The sequence below is a fragment of the Natator depressus genome, chromosome 3 (genome assembly GCF_965152275.1).
Source record: "Natator depressus isolate rNatDep1 chromosome 3, rNatDep2.hap1, whole genome shotgun sequence".
Lineage (NCBI taxonomy): Eukaryota > Metazoa > Chordata > Testudines > Cheloniidae > Natator > Natator depressus.
The window spans coordinates 159,361,941-159,378,214 of NC_134236.1; the positions used below are offsets into that span (position 1 = coordinate 159,361,941).

Here is a 16,274-nt window from a genome sequence, read left to right on the forward strand (position 1 = left end):
GCGCTGCTGTACCGCGTTATATCCAAATTCGTGTTATATCGAGGTAGAGGTGTATGTATGAAAACTGTTAACATACTTGTTACTAATCCGTGGATATCATGTCCCATGAAAAGTGTATAGTGATGCGTATATTGAAAATTCACTGGTACTATACATTTGTGAATTAGAGCTAATGTGGTTATGGGAATGTTTCTGGTGAATTTTCACATCCATATTAATCAAATGCATAAACTACAACAATAATAAAATGTTACCTTAACTGATCACTTCCATACTTCTCAAGGTTTAGCTTTAACAGCAGTAAACTTACTAAGTAAGTGCAAGAACTTGAGTAAAACTACCTTACCTGTAAATTAATGCAGATTTATGCTGTGGAATTTCAATTAAAGAAATATGGACAAAATGCAGTTTTACTCAAACTGGTGTGACTATAGATATAACTACTGATGTTAAGCTGATGTAATAGAAGCAGAATAAGGTCCACGTTTTCTCAAATAGATAAAAAAGGTAGAATAGATAGAATTTTTTTTTAAAGTCTTCTGTTCTGGAAATCTCTTACTATGTTTGCATACAAAACTTTGTGGTCTGAGCCCATAAAATTATCTAATAATTGCAGTTCTACTCTGTAAAATGACTTTGGTATCACACAGGTACATATTCTTGGTGTTAATGGCTTTCAGATCAACTCCGGTCAGTTCACATGTAAAGATTTTGTTTCACACTGCCAGCCCCACAAACTCACTGTGGAATCTAAGGATATATCTACACAGGGATAAAAAACCCATGGCTGTCTTGGGTCGGCTGTCTTGGGTCAGCTGACTTGGGCTCGCAGGGCTCAGGCTCCAGGGCTGAAAAATCGCTGTGTTGATGTTCACGCTTGGACTGGAGCCTGCGCTCCTGGACCCTGTGAGGATGGAGGTGTGATGGTTCCCCCTGGGTGCCACCTGGAACTGGGGTACCACTGAGCCCCCTGACCCACCAGCCTGGGCTCCCTCTCGCACTGTACTGCTGTGACAAGCTACAAAGCCCTCCAACCTGCACTTTCACCAGCATACGTACAGGTAGGGGGACACCCAGCTGCAGTTACAAGCAGGCTCTCTGACCAGCCCCACACAGCAAGCAGGAAGCTCCCAGGAGCAGCTCCAAGGCAGAGGGCAGGAGCAGCACACAGCAGTAGGGGGAGGGACAGCTGAACTGCCTGGCAGTTGACAGCCTGCTGGGCAGCTGCTGCACAGGGAACTTAGGGGAGCTGATGGGGGGCTGCCGATCCACCCTGGTTCCAAGCCCCCGCCAGCTAGGTCCAACGGGCTGTTCTTTCTGCAAGCAGTGGACAAAGCAGGTGGCTGCTGAACAACATTATAAGGGAGCATTGCACAACTTCAAACGAGCATGTTCTCTAATTGATCAGCAACGTAACAATGAGACAGTGTTAACTGGGACGACTTTAAGGGAGGAGTTACTCTATACTAAATAGATCAGGTGAGAATCCGCTGTTCATATCCAAAGAGATGATATAAGCAGGCTGCAGATTTTTAAGGGGGGAGCTGCACTTAGCACTTGCTTTACAGCTTGGAATCCCCAGGTGTTTCATTCTCAGGCTAAAAATCCCTTTAGCCTGTGTCCAGCACTTCCCCCAGTTCAGTCTTTTTTCCTCAGGTGTTTCCAGGAGTCGTCTTGTGGGGAGCAAAGATCCCCAAATGATGTCACTAGATGCCTTATATAGCTTTTGTATATGGCAGGAACCCTTTGCGTCAAAGCTTGGTTCCCAGACCAGTCAGTGGAAAATTACTGACCTCCCAAGTTGGAGTCTAGAGACATGTGGTCTCATCGCACGTCCTTGTAGAGCAGGGGAGGGCAAACTACAGCACAGGGCCTGGATCTGGCCTGCCAGCCGTTTTAATCCAGCCCGTGAGCTCCTGCTGGGGAGCAGTGTCTTGGGCTTGCCCCACTTCAGTGATCCAGCCAGGGAGCAGGGTCAAGGGCCTCTCCATGTGGCTCCCAGAAGCAGTGGCATATCCCCTTCCAGCTCCTACACGTAGGGGCAGCCAGGGGGCTCTGCTCTACATGTTGCCCCTGCCCAAAGCGCCACCCCTGCAGTGCCTATTAGCCAGGAACTGCAGCCAATGGGAGCTGTGGGAGTGGTGCCTGCGGACGGGGCAGTGCACAGCGCCACCTGGCCATCATGCCTCCACGTAGGAGCTGGAGGGGGGACATGCTGCTGCTTCCGGGAGCCGCTTGCGGTAAGCATCGCCTGGAGCCTGCACTCCTGAGCCTCTCCATGTGCCCCTGCCCCAGCCTGATCCCCCTCCTGCCCTCTGAACCCCTCAGTCCCAGCCTGGAGCGCCCTCCTACACCCCAAACTCCTCATCCCCAGCCCCACCCCAGAGCCTGCACCCCCAGCCGGAGCCCTCACTCTCCCTCCTGCCCCCCAACCGCAATTTTGTGAGCATTCATGCCCGCCATACAATTTCTATTCCCAGATGTGGCGCTCAGGCCAAAAAGTTTGCCTACCTATGTTTGTAGAGTTATAGTAGCCATGACTCTCAGGCTGTTTGGAGCATTCACTGGATGGCTCACCAGGTGGGAGATAAGCATCTCCTAAGGCCTATTGTTTTTGCCTAATGGCCCATTGCCCTGAATAGGCCCTTTCCCACCCACTATCTAGACTGAGAACAGCTTGTGTAGTGGGCATTACCCAGGTGTAACTACATTTGAAATACAGATTAATAGTCAATATTCATAACTGCAGATACAAAAATGATACATGCATACAAATAGGATAATCATATTCAGTAAATCATAACCTTTTCAGTTACATCTCACATGACCCATCTTGCATAAAATATAGTTATGTCATAATCATATCTCATAATAATATCAGTGTGAAGAATATGGGGTGCAGTGCCACAGAAGGGTCCCAGATCTCGGGCTCCAGCCTAAGCCCAAACATCTACACAGTGATCTTTAGCCACACAGCCTGAGCGTCCCGAGCCCTAGTGCAGCTGACCCAGGCCAGCTGCAGCCGTGCCACAGGTCTTTTATCCCTGTGGAGATTTACAGTTCATGTCTAAGCTTCGTTCTTTCTGGCTCACTCATCACAAGCAATTAAGATTCTGTCATCAAATATTGAGTTCTAGCAAACACACCAGTATCCTTTTCTGGTTTCTTCATCTGTATTGGCTCTGTAGGTCCAACAGGAGTACAACATATTATATTTTGTTTAAGTACAGTATGTCTCTGGACATACACACAGGAATCAGTTCTGTGGAGTAAGAATGTGCCACTTTTACATTTTCAGTGTTGAACTATACTTACATTTAATTTAAAAATATCTCAAAATGGGAAGGACTTTGACTATATTTGTAAACATTTAACAGTTGTGGCAACTTCTACATTTATTGATATACTCAGGTGAGACAGACCTTCATCCCCACTTTGGCCACTTTATGCAATTTAGGGGCCCTAAAAGTCCCATATCTGGCTGTCCGCCATACAGAAGATAGCCATAAGACTGCTGCCTAAGGACTCCTTTGCAAGTCCTGATCTAGAGGGGTGTTCTGGATCCGTGGCTGGAGAGGTTCTGTGCAGTGCCCGAGCCTGGGAGGGATATGAGGATCAATAAGAACGGTCACTGCTTGTATTTGTAAGCCAACTGATATTGTCTAGTGTAAATAATTGCTGTGTTTTAATGCAGACTTCTTTGTCATTGTAGTGAACCATATATAAGGCAACCCCCATCTCAGTATATTTGGAACACTTAAAACAGATCACTTCATGTACAGTGCTGCTCATTAGAAGGCCATTAGAAGACCACTTCTTTAGCCATTATTTTTCTTAATCTCTTGAGTAGTACTTCCAGAGACTTTCACAAATAGCACCACTCTTGCATAACTGTCAACATTGCTTGGCAGGCGAAGAGTGGTTATCTGTGTAGAGTGGAGTCCATGTTAAACCTTGCAATTACCTGCCAAATAGTATCCGTAAGCTTATCTTGTTGTTGGAACTACCTATATCTATCTACTCAGCACCCCCAAGATCTCTTTAATTTTCTTGCTGCCTGCTATGCACAGAAAGCCACCAGACATGTTAAAGCTCAGAGACAGCCTTTGGGATTGTGGGTTGTAAACAACTTCTGATATCCAAGCACACACACATTCACAGTTTACAAGGTTATTTCTGATGAAATGGTCATAGAAAAAACAGTCAATGTTGACACTGAACTGTGAAGCTTAATAATAGCAAAGTAACACCCCACTGAGAGAAAAGGGGACAGTAAATACTTCTCAAAGTCCAGAAGAAAACGCTGTCTTGGCTCACATCAGAAAGTTCATATATTTCAAAGAAGTACAAAATTAAAACTTAAAATTATGCAGAAATTGACGGCCCCCAGGTTTTCCCCCAGATTTGGGGCAGTGTTGGGACTTGGCTTAAAAGGAGAAGTTTACCTGGTCTCCTGATGAGTAGCTAAGTGTTGCTGTATCTATTAAAAACAGGATGAAACAGTTAAATAATCAAAAATGTTTACAGGAAAGAAATTAAATAAAGCTTAAATGTATTGGGGGAAAAATTACAGTAAATATTTGAGACTTAAAATTTACTTACAAGTATTTACTTTGTCATTGTAGGTGGTAATAAATTGTGCCATTCCAAAAGGATTGAAGTACAATCAAGCTACGCAGACCTTCCACCAGTGGCGTGATGCTAGACAGGTGTATGGTCTTAACTTTGGCAGTAAAGAAGATGCCAATGTCTTCGCAAGTGCCATGATGCATGCCTTAGAAGTGTTGAATTCACAGGAAACTGGTAAGACTTTTAAACTTTTTCTTTGACTGCAGATTATTCAGAATATAGAGATTAGATGAAAAATTTAAACTGAAATCTGAATTTCTTGACCTTTCAATGCCAAGTTTTGTGATTCTTAATGCACACTGGGTTTTTTAGTGGAGAAGATACTATTTCTTTAGTACGGATGGGCCTCCAGACACCTCAGTTGATTGTGTATTTATATGCCTAAACTCTCCTACCAGCTTTGATTATCATTCACACAAATACCATCCTTGAGAGCAGTTCATCTACTACTTGTAGAAATGTGGAAAATAAATTAAATTTTAAATCTTAATTTTTCTTCAAGATGTTTTTGAGGATTTTCCTTTCTAGAGAAAATGTTGTGAATTTTATACAGATTTTTCTTTTTTTGTTTTGTTTATATATCTTAATTTATTATTACAAGGGGAAGTCAAATGAAGAAGATCTAACATCTCTTCCCCAATCCTGGGAGTTTAGCCCCCATTGATTCAGTGCTTTAGTTGGTAAGCTTAATAGGCATATTGTTGTCTTAATTCCAGTTTGTCTCACTTTTAAAGAAGCCACTAGTAACAGAGAATTGACAACATCCTGGCTTCTTGAGCTATATCTGCAAGGTTTTCTGAAGGAATCTTTAGAATTTAAGCCTAACCTAGATTTGCTGTCTAAAACCTTAGTGTAGAGAACAGTTCCTGCCAGATTGTTAAAATTTTTAAGGATGATTTCAAATTTAGAAGAGTTGGAAATAGTATTGAAAAGTATCGGTATTCTTCATTTCATTTGGTTAGATTAACAATTGTATGTAATAAACACAAATAAACATAAATTATGTAGTAAATTCCAAATTAGTGAAATGTAAATCCTGGATTTTATTCCAGGTTTATAAACTTGTAAAAGATACTGGAAGTTTGTAGGACACTTAAGTGAATCAAAATTACATTGCTTCAATGTATAGTCTTTACACATTTCATAGTTGATCTAATTCTTTTGTGTGAATCCTTAATAAAAATAAAGGATAAAATTCTTGCCCAAACCTTCATTGGGGGGAATTTGGATGAGGAGTGAAGATGATATTTAATGTCTTCAGTTACAATGTGACCTTAATTAGCAGCATGCTGGCAGGATGGGAGAATGGAAAAAGCTCTAAATGCAAGAGGGAAAAGTGAAAGAAATATAGCTGGTATGCAAAATTTCCTGGGGCAATTTTTTTGGTAAGCAAGTAAAATTGCTTCCTCATCATTATGAGAATCAGCAAGTAGATGTTTTGCATGTGATGATAAATTGTCATGATAATTCTGCAAGTAATAATTTATTTTTCCAGGGTTTTTATATTTTCCCTGCCAGATATTCATGCATGTATAAAATTGTTGTTCCTCGCTACCAAACTTTCCCTTGATTCTGTAGTGAGTCAGAATTTGTTTGTGCCATTAAGGAGAGAGCTCTTATTTCAATCCAAATATTTTGTTTGTGAAAAGGACAAGGAAATTACAACAACATGTAAACTGTGCAAACAGTTTGAAATAGAACAGTTTTGGAATGCTTGCCCTTTGTAAGATGTCGCTAGTCAGAAAAGTGATTTTTTTTTGTCAACAAGTATTACCTGTGTCTTCAAGTGAAACCCACTTACTTATTTAGCCAACCAAAACAATTTCTTTCTACTACTAGCATTTCAAAGTCTATGTTCTGCTTCATACATCAACTAAATTGTTAGAGAAACTTTGGTTATGCAGAACTTTTGATCTATATAAGGGAAAGGCCGAAAAGAATCAGATTACCTTGAGCACAAAAATGAAAAAATTGAGTAGTAAATATAATGCTAAAGAGAAGATTGCTTCTTTTATTACACTTTCTCTGTATACATGTTCCTTATTTTGTAAACAGTATTCTTTAGCTTCCTACCTTTTGTTCCTTAAGCTTAGTTGAATATAAAGTCAGATTGTGACCTATTTAAATATAGGAAAATAAGAAAGCAGGAATAAGTAGTCTAAATTCATTCTGACCTAAATATTTCACTACATTTTAACTGTTAAAAAAAAGATAGTCAGTTTGCACTTAGCTCTGAATACAGGTAACGTACTTACATACTGCTACTAAAATGTGAATGGTAGCAGCAAAATCCCTTAAAACAGCTGCCTTATGAACATGCTGCTGTAACTACAGATAGTTTTGCTATCAAGGATAAGTTGTTGATACTAGTGATGTAAGTGGGAAAAAAACACAGCTTAATTCTTTGGAGTTTGTCAGGCTAGAACAGGGGTCGGCAACCTTTGGCATGTGGCCCATCAGGTGGGCCTTGAGACATTTTGTTTACTTTGACCTCTGCAGGCATGGCCCCCCACAGCTCTCAGTGGCAGCAGTTAACTTACAAACTGAATATACTTGATGTGAAATCATGTGGGCCTGAACCAAAGCCCATTAACATCAACGGGCGTCAGATCAGGCACTGGGAGAATCACTATGAATTTAATATTATTTTACTTTAACTATAACTGATTTTAAAATTGTTTTAGGAATGGATAACCTAGAGAATATTGGTGTATAGTGAAAATCATGAACAAAAATTATTTGTCTAAGCATAATACTGCTTGCTGTTACATAGCTATTGAACAAAGATCTGCAAATAAAATATGATTCCAGGTTATAAGACTAATACAGCTAAAACTAGACTTCTTGTTTAGAGAAAATGAAGATGAAATAATTATTCTGATTTGACAAGTATCATATTATATATTACATTGAAAATATATTTTTTTCAGATGTTGAAATAAGTTGAATAAGTTTGTGATCAACTTAACTTGCTCCAGCAGTCCTTCAAATGATCATATATTCTTCAAGTGCTTGCTTATGTCCATTCCATTGTAGGTGTGTGTGCTCACCACATACACCGGTGCCAGAAGTTTTTACCCTCAGTGGTATCTGTAGGGAACCGGCTCTGGCACCCTCTGAAGTGGCGCCCATATGTGCAGTATAAGGATGCCGCCGGCCCCCTTCCTCCCTCAGTTCCTTCTTACGCCAGTGTTGGTGCTGGAACGCTTCCCTTGCTCTAGCAAGTGGTTCCTATTCAGTGGTTTTTTGAACTTTTTTCTTTGTAAATAGTTACGCTTAGTGGATAGTTATCAGTTCTTGCTATTTTCATATACTTTAGTGGTAGAGTGACCTCCCAGCCTGCAACCAGGATCTGTCTCATCCTTTATTTTCCCACCATTTGTTGCCTTACCTCCCTGCTTGGACTGCTATAACTACGGACCACTGGGTTCTCAGTACAGTGGCAGTAAGGTACACCTCTAATTTCTTTCTGTCCCTCCTTCCCACCCCCTTTCCCCGTCATTGCTCACCCAGGAACTGCAAGCCCTCCTACTATTGGGGGCCATAGAGCAAGTTCCCATGGAATAAAGAGGGAAAGGGTTTTACTCCTGGTATTTTTTCATTCCGAAGGCCAAAGGGGGCCTGTGCCCCATCCTGGATGTGCGAGACCTTTTTCTTGTGTAAAGTTTCTTACTGTATAATACTGATTTTGGAAGCTGAATGAGAGTTTAAATAGGAATTTACATCTGTAGTGGATATCTGTGATCCTGAGTGCTGCTGTAATTTCCCCCCAGCTCCCTTCTCTTTTTTAAAGTTAGGACAGAGGGGTCATGGAAAAATCGTAGCTTGTGGCCTCTGAGTATGAGCAGTGAATGCTCTCTGGCCTTTTTCATATTCAGATAGTGAAATTTCACAATTAGATTTCTGGGTCCATTATTATGAGGTCCAGGCCAGGGAAGCAGTACCCTGTGTGCTCTCTCGAACTTCATCTGTTCCAGAGAGCTCAGATGTAACAATTCTGCAATTAAAGTTTTTATATACCAGATTGTATTTTAGTCATCAGTGTTTTCAGTTATTCCCTTAATTCTGATGATGATCCTTCTCATTCTGTTTCCTATATCATACAGTTTAAGCTGCATCTCTCTCTCTCTCTCTCCTCTCTCTCTCTGTTCCATCAGTGCCATATGACTATGTCTCACTTATTTCTCTTAGGCCAGTTTCTGGCACAGTGACATACTCTTTTCACGTCAGTAGCTTTCTTCATTACTGCTAGAAGATTGGGCATCAGATCCTTTCATGGCCTTAAACTCGGAGATCTACTCCAAAATATCCGCTTTGATAACCATTTGATTTCTTCAGCATTGGCATTTCTGCCTGATTTGACTGTCACTTGGAGTTTGAGAAGTCTCTTCACACTCTGAGCCAGTAACACTCTTCTTAGTTGAGGTATCTTTTTTTAAAATGTTTGGATTTCTTGTAGAATCCATCTTCTTCAAATCTGTGCTGCTTTTTGGGGAGGTTAATAAGTTTTGAGGGTTGATGGAAGCAGATGAATTTGGTATCCCACTCCAAGCTCAGGCTTCAGGTAGCCGTGTTATTCTGGACCCCTCTATCTTACGGGTTTGTACTGGCATTGATCACCATAGTATGAGTGCCTGGCATAATATAAGAACCACCGTAGAGTAAAATGGAATCACATTTGTCATAGTTTTGCACTTTTTTCTTTCTTAGCTGTCATTGAACACTTTGTCATTTTCCTTATTATGACATTATGCCACTTTAATAATCGCCTCTTCACCAGAATTGAGCTGCCGTAAAGACTGAAATGACATATGCAATGAGGTTGCATGAGACTCAGCAGTGCTCTCATGCCTTAACAATTACAGCCAACATGTCCAGTTTTTCATTTAACCGAAATATTTATAATGGTCCATGTGTGCAGGTTACTTGAATTTGATGGGTCTTGTACTATTTAGTATAAAGTATATCATAGAATCATAGAATATCAGGGTTGGAAGGGACCCCAGAAGGTCATCTAGTCCAACCCCCTGCTCGAAGCAGGACCAATTCCCAGTTAAATCATCCCAGCCAGGGCTTTGTCAAGCCTGACCTTAAAAACCTCTAAGGAAGGAGATTCTACCACCTCCCTAGGTAACGCATTCCAGTGTTTCACCACCCTCTTAGTGAAAAAGTTTTTCCTAATATCCAATCTAAACCTCCCCCATTGCAACTTGAGACCATTACTCCTCGTTCTGTCATCTGCTACCATTGAGAACAGTCTAGAGCCATCCTCTTTGGAACCCCCTTTCAGGTAGTTGAAAGCAGCTATCAAATCCCCCCCTCATTCTTCTCTTCTGCAGACTAAACAATCCCAGCTCCCTCAGCCTCTCTTCATAAGTCATGTGCTCTAGACCCCTAATCATTTTTGTTGCCCTTCGCTGGACTCTCTCCAATTTATCCACATCCTTCTTGTAGTGTGGGGCCCAAAACTGGACACAGTACTCCAGATGAGGCCTCACCAGTGTCGAATAGAGGGGAACGATCACATCCCTCGATCTGCTCGCTATGCCCCTACTTATACATCCCAAAATGCCATTGGCCTTCTTGGCAACAAGGGCACACTGTTGACTCATATCCAGCTTCTCGTCCACTGTCACCCCTAGGTCCTTTTCCGCAGAACTGCTGCCTAGCCATTCGGTCCCTAGTCTGTAGCGGTGCATTGGATTCTTCCATCCTAAGTGCAGGACCCTGCACTTATCCTTATTGAACCTCATCAGATTTCTTTTGGCCCAATCCTCCAATTTGTCTAGGTCCTTCTGTATCCTATCCCTCCCCTCCAACGTATCTACCACTCCTCCCAGTTTAGTATCATCCGCAAATTTGCTGAGAGTGCAATCCACACCATCCTCCAGATCATTTATGAAGATATTGAACAAAACCGGCCCCAGGACCGACCCCTGGGGCACTCCACTTGACACCGGCTGCCAACTAGACATGGAGCCATTGATCACTACCCGTTGAGCCCGACAATCTAGCCAGCTTTCTACCCACCTTATAGTGCATTCATCTAGCCCATACTTCCTTAACTTGCTGACAAGAATACTGTGGGAGACCGTGTCAAAAGCTTTGCTAAAGTCAAGAAACAATACATCCACTGCTTTCCCTTCATCCACAGAACCAGTAATCTCATCATAAAAGGCGATTAGATATCCAGTCACACACAAGTACATAGATATCCAGTCACACACAAGTACTCTTGCTACTTTTTTAGTAGCAGAAGCTCTAGCAGTCTGCTGCACACATACATCCTGAATTAGTCTGTTCTGAACAATTGATTTTTTTTAGTTCATACCAGTCTAAATAAAGAGCGCCTGTCTGTATTCTCGAGGGACTCCTGGCAGAACTTTAAAAGTTGAAACAAGAAAAAATAACAAAATATAACTAAAGCACAGCCGTACAATCAACGCAACCCACTATCAACAAACCAAACAACTCAATTAATCTTCCCCTTCCTGCTGCTCCCTAACCACTTCCCCCCGCCTCACCCCCCCCCCCCCCCAGCTTTTGGGGAAGAGAGAGAAAAGAGAGGGTGGAAAGATGAGCTTTTGTGGTGTTCCTGTAGGTCATTGGATTTGGACTACTTTGGACAAAGTGAGTAAATTCCAAAGCCATAGAGCTCTCCTAGAGAATGCCCTGCTAGCAGTCCCTTTAGTGGGGCTTCACGTCTAGTGTATCTGCTGCTTTCAGCTGTGATGGCATGACATGGGTAAAGGCATTCCAGTACATAGATGCTCAACCATTTTGACCTCTACAGGTCAAAACCACCTTAAAAATCACACACAAACCTATAGGTAGCCCGTGCAGCACATGCAACATAGATTGAATAGAATCATGGTCAGGTACTCTACTTACCAAGCAGAGTGTTGCATTCTTCCTCTGCTTCGGTTTCTGAATGCTTTCTAAGGTGCAGCTCTGTGTAAATGTCATTATATTTATCTCATCTTGAAGTGACAAGGGCATGGATGATAGTTGCAAGGTCCTAATCTGAAAGGAATGGTTGCAACCCTGTAGCTGTCTGTGAATGATAAAAACCTGACATTTCTGTTGCTGCTGCCTGATTTCCTAGTAGCAGCTGAGAGCCCAACCATATTTTTACATCATAAACCTGACCCAACTAAAGGTAGACAACCTCAATTAAAGGGGCAGATATTATTCTTGGCATCTCTAGCTGCTAATCAATATCACTTCAGTCTTGTCAGGATTAAGCCTTGGCTAGCTAGCTCTCGTCCAAATAAATATCTTTATTTAGTGTGCCCAAACTCTGAATATGTTTTGGTCCAAGATACACTTTAAATTAGCTGTGGCAAAGGAAAGGGCCCTGGACGTTTGATCATCAGGCAAGGACGTTTAACCATCCTGTTAATTTAATATGAAAACCAGGATGTCTCATCATCCAGCTTGTTTTATGGAGCTCATAGTTAAGTTTCCCTTGTTTCTCCATACCAAAAAACAAAAACCTCTTTTGATGTACATATGTGAAAGATATTTATCTGCACTAGTTAACAACAACTTTAAAGTGCAGGGCTTTTCTCTATCCCGTTTTCTGTTACTCGTTACATCATGGAAGTTTTTTCACCTGGACAAATCACTGGCTCAGCAGCTCAAATGTCATCAGCACTTCTATTGCTAGGAAATGTGCTGAAACTGCCCCAAACTTAAATAGCTTTTTATAAAAGCAAATCTCAATCACTTTTCTTTTTTTAAAGTATGTACAAATTTTTAAGAATGTTACACTGGGAATTTTAGTGTTTAGGAGCAGTTTCCTTATTGGGTAGGTTGATCTAATTTTTTGGTCCTTTTGAGTTGCCTACTATATATTAAAATAGTTACAAATGTATTTAACCCAAGATGGAATAGTGAAAGGTGAAACAAATTTGAGAAATCTATATTTAAAAATATTAATCTTCAAGAGGATATATTTTACCTGCAATGATCTTTCTAAAGTTTCTTTACCTAGATCTATGTGTAACAATATTAAAATTCTTCAGATTCTTCAAATTGAATAGGAGAATCCTACTTATACCTGTCCAGTTCTGCTGCAAGAATTGCTTACTATGCAGACTAAGAAAATATAGAAGAAAAATAATGAAATTTGACTGCCAGTGTGTAGTTGCAATTGGTTTGATCATATGTTAGTGAACCTATTCTTGCGTTGTGGAAAACACACTAAAATGTTTTTTCTTTTGGCATGACAGTTATACTTGGCATATTCTTCAGACAAATTGTAGAGTTATTCATAACTTGATGAAGTGATATTACTTAATCATGTTGGTATTTTTCAGAGGTCATCTGGATCATTGTAAATGTTAAAAATGTGACTTTGCCCAAAAAATCTTCAATTTGAAGTTTAACTACTTTTATACTTAATATTTTAGTATTTAATGTTATTAATATTAGGAAGCTTTGAAAGATTGAATGAAACAGTGGGTAATCATACATCTAAGAGGGTCAGAAGGCATCAGGATCCTTAATCAGCTACTGTCATAAATATAAAGGGAAAGGTAAACCCCTTTAAAATCCCTCCTGGCCAGAGGAAAAATCCTCTCACCTGTAAAGGGTTAAGAAGCTAGGATAACCTCACTGGCACCTGATGAAAATGACCAATGAGGAGACAAGATAGTTTCAAAAGCTGGGGGGGAGGGAAAAACAAAGGGTCTGTCTCTGTGATGCTTTTGCCGGGGACAGAACAGGAATGGAGTCTTAGAATTTAGTAAGTAATCTAGGTAGATATGCGTTAGATTATGATTTCTTTAAATGGCTGAGAAATTAAGTTGTGCTGAATAGAATGGATATTCCTGTCTGTGTCTCTTTTTGTAACTTAAGGTTTTGCCTAGAGGGATTCTCTATGTTTTGAATCTAATTAGCCTGTAAAGTATTTACCCTCCTGACTTTACAGAGGTGATTCTTTTTATTGTTTCTTCTTTTTTACTGTTACTTCTATTAAAATTCTTCTTTCCAAGAACTGAATGCTTTTTTTCATTGTTCTTAAGAGCCAAGGGTTTGGGTCTGTGGTCAAAAATTGGTGAGGATTTTTAGCAAATGTTCCCCAGGAAGTGGGGTGCAAGGAGTTGGGAGGATTTTGGGGGGAAAGACTTTTCCAAACAATGCTTTCCTAATAAAATAAACCCAGATAAACATTTGGTGGTGGCAGTGGAAGTCCAAGGGCAAAGGGTAAAATAGTTTGTACCTTGGGGAAGTTTTAACCTAAGCTGGTAAAAGTAAGCTTAGAAGGTTTTCATGCAGGTCCCCACATCTGTACCCTAGAGCTCAGAGTGGGGAAGGAACCTTGACAGCTACAAGATATCTAGCACTGTTATCCAGAGTTCAGTTGAAAGGAATGTCTGATTTTAAGTTAATAATCTTCCAGGAGTGTATTTTTAAATTGGTATTGGTGAGTACAAGAACAATCACCTATAGCAAAGACAATAGTACCTCTTGTGAAGGTTTGCATACTGTAAATGTAAGGAAGGGAAATTGTTTCACACAGTAACAGAAGGAAAGTTCCTGATATCTGCTTCCTGAAAAGTTCAATTTGGCAGTCAAAAAGTGAATGAAATGACAGGGGAAATGTTAAGGGAGCGAAGCTATGAGGAGAATCATTTGAGAGCCTTCACTTACAATATTCAGTCTTTTAAGAGAATAGCTGTAAATAGGGGAAGGCACAGGTAATTAATGATATGCATACATGTCTTTGATTTTTTCTTCTTCAGGGTTGCCCATATAATACTCCTGTTTTAAAAAAAAACAGTAACATAGTATGAGGTGTCTAGTATTGACCACAATCTATTCCCCTGTGATAGAGCTCTCAGAAAATATATTATCTGAACTGGGAAGAAACAACAAATGCTATTGTGGAGTATCTATTTTAGGGTCTCAAGAAATGCTAGCCCAAGCGAGTGGTTTAAGAATGAGTATGAGAAGAATACATTTGTATGTGCGACTTGCATCCAGAGGGGACTTTGAGTTAGTAGTGAAAGGAGATGAGGGCAGAGAGAGAAGATGCTTATAGGATGGTGTCTGTAGTAGTTGCATAGGTTGTTCCATATAGTTGCTTCTATCTCAAAATAATTGTGATTTATGTAGGAATCCTCTGGGTTTGATTGGCATCATTTTTTTCCTAACCATCAGTTTGTTTCTTGTGTTTTTTAAATGAGTATATGGTTTTCTGGATATAAGTTGGTATAAGGACAATTTAAAAGAACCAAACTCCCCTAACAATATTAGTTAATCCTAGGCATCTCTTACTTAAATTGCAAAAGAGAAAAAAAAAAAACAAATACACATCAGAAAAAGGAAAAGCTATACTAGTTTCATCTGGAAACTAACAAATAATTTTCAGGTTGAAAGTTAAATCTTTCTCTGAAATTACGTTATTACTACTGCAAAAAGAAAAGGAGTACTTGTGGCATCTTAGAGACTAACACATTTATTTGAGCATAAGCTTTCGGGAGCCACAGCTCACTTCATCGGATGCATTCTGATGCCTGTTGCCAACTGTGTCCACATATCTATTCAGGGGACACCATCATAGGGCCTAATCACATCAGCCACACTATCAGAGGCTCGTTCACCTGCACATCTACCAATATGATATATGCCATCATGTGCCAGCAATGCCCCTCTGCCATGTACATTGGCCAGACTGGACAGTCTCTACGTAAAAGAATAAATGGACACATATCAGACGTCAAGAATTATAACATTCAAAAACCAGTTGGAGAACACTTCAATCTCTTTGGTCACTCGATTACAGACCTAAAAGTGGCAATTCTTCAACAAAAAAAACTTCAAAAACAGACTCCAACGAGAGACTGCTGAATTGGAATTAATTTGCAAACTGGATACAATTAACTTAGGCTTGAATAGAGACTGGGAGTGGATGGGTCATTACACAAAGTAAAACTATTTCCCCATGTTTATTTCCCACCCTCCACCCCCCACTCAGACGTTATTTCCCACCCTCCACCCCGTTCCTCAGACGTTCTTGTCAACTGCTGGATATGGCCCACTTTGATTATGACTACAAATGGTCCGTGTCCATCCCCCCCTGCCCCTCCGGCTCTCCTGCTGGTAATAGCTCACCATACCTGATCGCTCTCGTTACAGTGTGTATGGTAACACCCATTGTTTCATGTTCTCTGTGTATATAAATCTCCCCACTGTATTTTCCACTGAATGCATCCGATGAAGTGAGCTGTAGCTCACGAAAGCTTATGCTCAAATAAATTTGTTAGTCTCTAAGGTGCCACAAGTACTCCTTTTCTTTTTGCGAATACAGACTAACACAGCTGCTACTCTGAAACCTGTTGTTACTACTGATTACTAAACTAAGGCTTGAAGTCAGACTAGTCATAGTTCATTTTTATTAGTCAAATCTTACAAAATACATAATACTCTTAAAGCTGAGGATGTATGTTCATTTATAGTTCTTTGGTTTTTAAGCAGCAAAGATAGTTAACAGAATCAGTGCTGGTAGGGGGAGTGCTGTTAGCATTATGCATATCATGAATGAATAATTTAGTGTCTTCGGGAATGCAAATTGCAGTAAGAACTCAAACAGCCTTATTAGAATATGTGACAAGTAAGCTACCAGAATGAAATTAAGA

The 16,274-nt window shown here is 40.5% G+C and overlaps 1 protein-coding gene across 10 annotated transcripts in view; it reads left to right on the forward strand.

Moving 5' to 3' along the window:
- The window catches only part of ENAH (ENAH actin regulator), a 140,618-nt gene that overhangs the window by 56,472 nt on the left and 67,872 nt on the right, over nt 1-16,274 (forward strand). For all 10 annotated transcript variants that reach the window (XM_074949179.1, XM_074949181.1, XM_074949180.1 and 7 more), the window contains exon 3: nt 4,626-4,803. In XM_074949179.1, the coding sequence (XP_074805280.1) occupies nt 4,626-4,803 (178 nt within the window). The remainder of the gene's footprint in view (nt 1-4,625; nt 4,804-16,274) is intronic.